Source organism: Vigna unguiculata, chromosome 3 (genome assembly GCF_037176805.1).
Source record: "Vigna unguiculata cultivar grain cowpea cultivar isolate G323 ecotype 2 chromosome 3, ASM3717680v1, whole genome shotgun sequence".
In the NCBI taxonomy this organism is placed as follows: Eukaryota; Viridiplantae; Streptophyta; class Magnoliopsida; order Fabales; family Fabaceae; genus Vigna; species Vigna unguiculata.
Window position 1 is genome coordinate 31593725 of NC_140794.1, and position 5583 is coordinate 31599307.

At 51.8% G+C, this 5583-nt stretch overlaps 1 protein-coding gene across 1 annotated transcript; it reads left to right on the forward strand.

The window, feature by feature from the left end:
- The first annotated feature begins 2569 nt into the window (after positions 1 to 2569).
- LOC146887707 (uncharacterized) lies at positions 2570 to 3418 on the forward strand. The gene has a single exon (XM_085670351.1). The coding sequence runs from the start codon at positions 2570 to 2572 to the stop codon at positions 3416 to 3418; it is 849 nt and encodes a 282-aa protein (XP_085526477.1).
- The last annotated feature ends 2165 nt before the right edge of the window (positions 3419 to 5583 follow it).

Sequence of the window (5583 nt, forward strand, 5' to 3'; positions counted from 1 at the left end):
TAAAAGAAACTTCATCAACACGGCGTATAGCCGTAGGGCACGCGACCTTAACCCACAAATGAAAATTGCAAAACAACACAACACTGGTAAGTCTTTACGTCAATATCTCCTCGAGACTGGGAGGCTGATGTCCCAGCCTAGGTACGCGGCACCAAACACATCCGCCAACCGCATACCAAAGCCCCCCCGGCTCAAGAAACACCCAACAAGGCTGATGACCGCCCACATCACATTACGCCATGGAAGGTCCCAACCCCTAGTATACGGCCCCCAGCAAAGCCTCGTGGCCGCTTACTCAAAGTCTTGCGGCCGTTTACTCAACCTAGGTCACACCAACCGCATACGCTACACCAAACGCCCTCCCTAGAGCACGGCCCTCAGCAGAACTGGGGACCGCATATTCACAGAAGGAAACCTCACAAGATACGCGGCCCTCGGCGACCACCCCGCGTTACGGACCACATACCCCACATTACAGATATCTTTCCACCAAATAGCCCAGATCCGCGACACAACCACTCCAGTCAACCTGAAACCCCAAAGATCCTCATGACCGAGTACCGAATACCATAAACCCCTGAAGGATCCTTTGGTAATTTTCTCCCTAAAACACTGGATCCAAGAATAGCCCATTCTAGGTAGGACCCACAGGTAAAATAGTATAAATAGCACACTGTTCCATGCATTGATTACGCATTAAATTATTCTGATACTCTGACATCACCAGTGCTGACTTAGGCATCAGAGTGTCTTTTACAGGTCCCCTGCTCCGCCCCCGGAAAGCGACAGAAGAACAGCCGATACCAGCCATCCGAAACCCTCAAGTGATCTGTGAGTTACAACCTTTGGTCCCGTAAGAACATCTGGCGCCCATCGTGGGGTCGAAGAGTACTTCACAGGTCTGAAGCAACCGCCCAAAAAGACAAGATGGTCTCCACGAGGAGCAGAATAGCAGACGTCCCCCCCGTGGTTCCAACTGCTGAAGTTGGAGACCCCGGAGCAGCCTCAGAGATCTCCCGCATTCTGGAGGCCCAATCCAGGATGCAACAAGAGTTCGCAGAGTACAAGAAAAGAAACGTAGATGAAATGGAAGCATTGAGAGAGGAAAATTCTCGCCTTAGGCGGAAGATAGAAGCAGACCAAGCAGCTGAGGAGCCCTACCAACCTCGGTCAAGGGTGGATGTTCCCCCAAACTCAAGGGTCACTGTCCTCCCCACTCAAGAGTTGACATCCATCCAACTGAAGACAAAAGCGAATACAGGCCCGCCGGGCCAACAACAGGTGGTAACTACAGCTCCTTCGCCTCGAAGAGGAATCGTCACCACCCCTTCATAGACGGGATCGCAGAAACTCCCCTACCCCATAAGTGGAAAGCGCCCACTGTGACGTATGACGGCACAACGGACCCAGACGAATTCGTATCTATTTACACCAACCAGGTGGGATTATATTCCACGGACGACGCCGTCCTATGTAAGTCGTTTTCGGTGGCCCTCAGAGGGTCGGCTTTAGAGTGGTTCATGAGCCTTCCTCCCTACACCATTGACTCCTTCACCACGCGTACCACCACCTTCACCACCCAGTTCGACACGAGTCGTCGCCACGACCTCACCACAATTGCCCTCCTCAATCTCAGGCACGAGGAGGGAGAACCTCTCCGAGTTTTTATCGACAGATTTGGCACCATAGCCATGAAAATCAAGGACCTCACCCCTAATCTCATATTGATGTACATGATGACCTCCCTCCGGCCAGGACCCTTTGCTGATGAGTTAGCAATGCGTCCCCCCATAAGCATGCAGGAGCTTAGGAAAAGAGCGGCCATGTTTATCAGAGTCGAGGACATGAGGCGATACCAAAGTAACGCTCAGACCCCCTCAGCACAAACCAACATCAGGAGGCCTAATAAAGAGCCCCCCCCCCCCCCCCCCCGCATGAACAGAACCGTCCGATGGAGCGAAGACCCGCTAAGTTCTCCAACTACGCTCCCTTGAACGCACCCAGATCTCGCATACTAGACGAAGTCCTGCAGGCAGAACTCATCCCCCCGCCTAGGAAGTACCAAAACCCGCCTAATGTGGACCTGAGCAAGTACTGCCATTGCCATCGCAACAACGGCCATACGACTGATGAATGCGATACACTGCGGGACAAGATAGAAGAACTCGTGCGGGCTAGACATCTCAAACATTACATAAGAGAAACCGGGGAAGGCCCACCCAGACCTCGTTATGGGAGAAATGACAATAGGCGAGTCAAGCAATGAACGAACCAGCGAACTGAGCGCAGAGAGCCAAGAAGAGAACCTGCAAGAACCCAACATACAAAACAAAGAGCGCCAACCCAACCACTACCTAGACGAACCGACGATAGACCACCCCTACGCGGAACAATCAAAACCATATCTGGAGGATTTGCCGGAGGAGGGAGGTCATCCTCCTCCAGGAAAAGGCACCTAAGAGCAGTCCAATCAGTATATGCTGTGTCCGGCAGAACGATAAGAAGAATGTCACCCATCACCTTCTTAGACTCAGACTTTCAAGGCACCGACCCCAACCAAGACGACCCCATGGTCATAACCATAGAAGTTGAAAACTTCGCAGTCAAGAAAGTGCTCATCGACCAAGGAAGCTCCGTGGATATCTTATATTGGAAAACTTTCAACAAACTGCAGATACCCCTAGCCGACCTCACTCCCCATAATGAACCGATATACGGGTTCTCAGGCGAAAGGGTCCCAACCAAAGGGTATATCGACCTCCACACAACCTTTGGAGAAGGCAGGCAAACGAAAACCATACCCATCCGCTACCTAGTTGTGGAGGCACACACATCCTACAACATACTTCTGGGAAGACCATCCATCAACGCCTTGGGAGCCATCGTATCCACCCCACACCTCGCCATGAAATTCCCATCCTCGCAGGGCGACATAATCACGGTACACGGCGACCAGCGCGCCGCCAGGGAATGCTATATAGCAAGCCTAAAACTTCCCCACCCACCCTTGACAACCCACAATATCGAGCAATCCCCGGCCAAAGCAGCCCTGGCAGGCGACGACCTCGACCCCAGAATAAACTCCGAAGCCAGGGTCGAGCCCGTTGGGGACATAAGACACTTCCCCCTCGAACAGCAAAATCGATTCCTCCAAATTGGCACCACCCTCCCCAAAGGAGAAGAGCACCACATCGAACACATCCTTAAACAGAACACCGATCTTTTCGCTTGGTCCGCCGCAGATCTCCCTGGTGTACACCCCAAGATAGCCTCCCACAAGTTGTCCGTCTTCCCCCACGCCAAACCTGTTTCACAAAAGAAGAGGAAACTCGGAGAAAGCAGAGGACAAGCAGCAATCGAAGAAGCCAATAAACTCAAGCAGGCCGGATTCGTCGGTGAAGCCCAGTATACAACCTAGCTAGCAAACGTAGTGCTAGTAAAGAAACCCAGTGGCAAGTGGCGCATGTGCGTCGACTACACGGACCTAAACAAAGCATGCCCGAGAGATGCCTACCCACTTCCTAGCATCGACAGACTAGTCGATGGGGCTACGGGACACGCGGTACTTAGTTTCCTTGATGCCTATTCCGGCTACAATCAGATACCCATGGCCGATGAGGACAAGCTTAAAACCGCTTTCATCACCGAGGCGGCCAACCTTTTCTATAAGGTCATGCCCTTTGGCCTCAAGAACGCCGGCGCAACGTACCAGCGCCTCATGGATAGAGTCTTTCACCCACTCCTCGGCAGAACAGTGGAGGTTTACGTAGATGATATTATAGTAAAATCCCCTAACCCCAAGCAGCACTCAACAGATTTGGCCGAAGTCTTCAAGGCCCTACGAACGTATAACATCAGACTCCACCCCGAGAAATATACCTTCAGGGTCGACAGCGGCAAGTTCCTCGGCTTCATGCTCACACAACGCGGAATCGAAGCAAACCCCGAAAAATGCCAAGCAATAATCGACATGAGAAGTCCCACAAACGTCAAGGAAGTGCAACGCCTAGTGGGCAGGTTAACCGCCATCTCACGTTTTCTCCCCAAGTTGGCCGACAAAACCAAACCAATGATCAAGTTACTAAAGAAATCATCCAAGTTCGTTTGGGACGAGACCTGCGAACAAAACTTCAACACTTTGAAACAGCTGCTAACCACCCCCCCCAATTCTCACCAAACCAGACCTCAACCTTCCCCTCGTCATGTACATAGCGGCATCTGCGAGCGCACTCAGCTCCGCCCTCGTCCAAGAGAAAGACAACACCCAACAACCCATATATTTCACCAGCCGAATCCTCCAGGACACAGAAACGTGATACCAGATGATTGAAAAAGTAGCCCTTGCGCTGATAACCGCAGCACGACGATTACGCCCATACTTTCAGTCCCACACAATCATCGTCAGAACGGACCACCCTGCACAAAAAATCCTTCAAAAACCAGATTTGGCAGGACGACTATCTTCTTGGGCCATCGAAATGTCCGAATTCAACATCCGGTACGAGCCACACGGACCCATCAAAGCACAATGCTTAGCAGACTTCACCAACGACCTTCAGAACCACCCATCCACCCAAGACACTTGGTGGACGATGCATGTAGATGGCTCCTCAAACCCCCAAGGTGCCGGTGCAGGAATAGTACTGGAAGGCCCCGACGACATCCTCGTCGAGCAATCCCTCCGCTTCAATTTCAAAACTTCCAACAATCAAGCAGAATACGAAGCCATAATAGCCGGCCTCAATCTAGCACGCGATGTCGGTGCCAAGAAGCTACTTTGCAAAACAGACTCCAAGCTCACAGTGGGGCACCTCAACGGCGACTATCAAGTCAAGGACACCTTGCTCTCGCAATACTACCACATGGTAACTGCCCTAATCGAACACTTCGAGGCTTTCAAGATCGAATATGTCCCTAGAAGTAACAACACCAGAGCCGATATCCTCTCCAAGCTCGCTAGCACTAAGAAGAAGGGGCGATACAAGTCACTTTTGCAGCACACCCTGAGCATACCCTCCATCGAACAAACTAATCAATGCCTCAACATTACCACAGCCGGCACCTGGATGGAACCTTTTGTCAAGTACCTAGAAGAAGGAACCACCCGGCAAACGAAGACAAAGGTTGGGCCCGGAAAGCGGCGTGCTATACTTTAGTCGAGGGTGAACTATTCAGAAGAGGCTTCAGCAGACCCTTGCTCAAGTGCGTCACACGCGAGCAAGCCGAATATGTCATGCAAGAAATACACCAAGGAACTTGTGGCTATCACTCGGGCCCCAAGACCATGGCCACCAGGATATTGCGAGCCGGCTACTACTAGCCGACAATGGAGGGAGATTGCACCACGTATGTTAGAAAGTGCGTTCAATGTCAAAAGCAGGGTCCCGTGACGCACGTACCCCAGGAAGAACTCCACCACGTGTCCTCACCATGGCCATTCTCCAAATGGGGAATGGACATAGTCGGCCCTTTCGCACCAGGTAAAGGCCAAGTGAAATTCCTACTTATCACGGTCGATTACTTTTCCAAGTGGATCGAGGCAGAACCCCTTGCCACCATAACTGCCAACCAAGTGCAGCATTT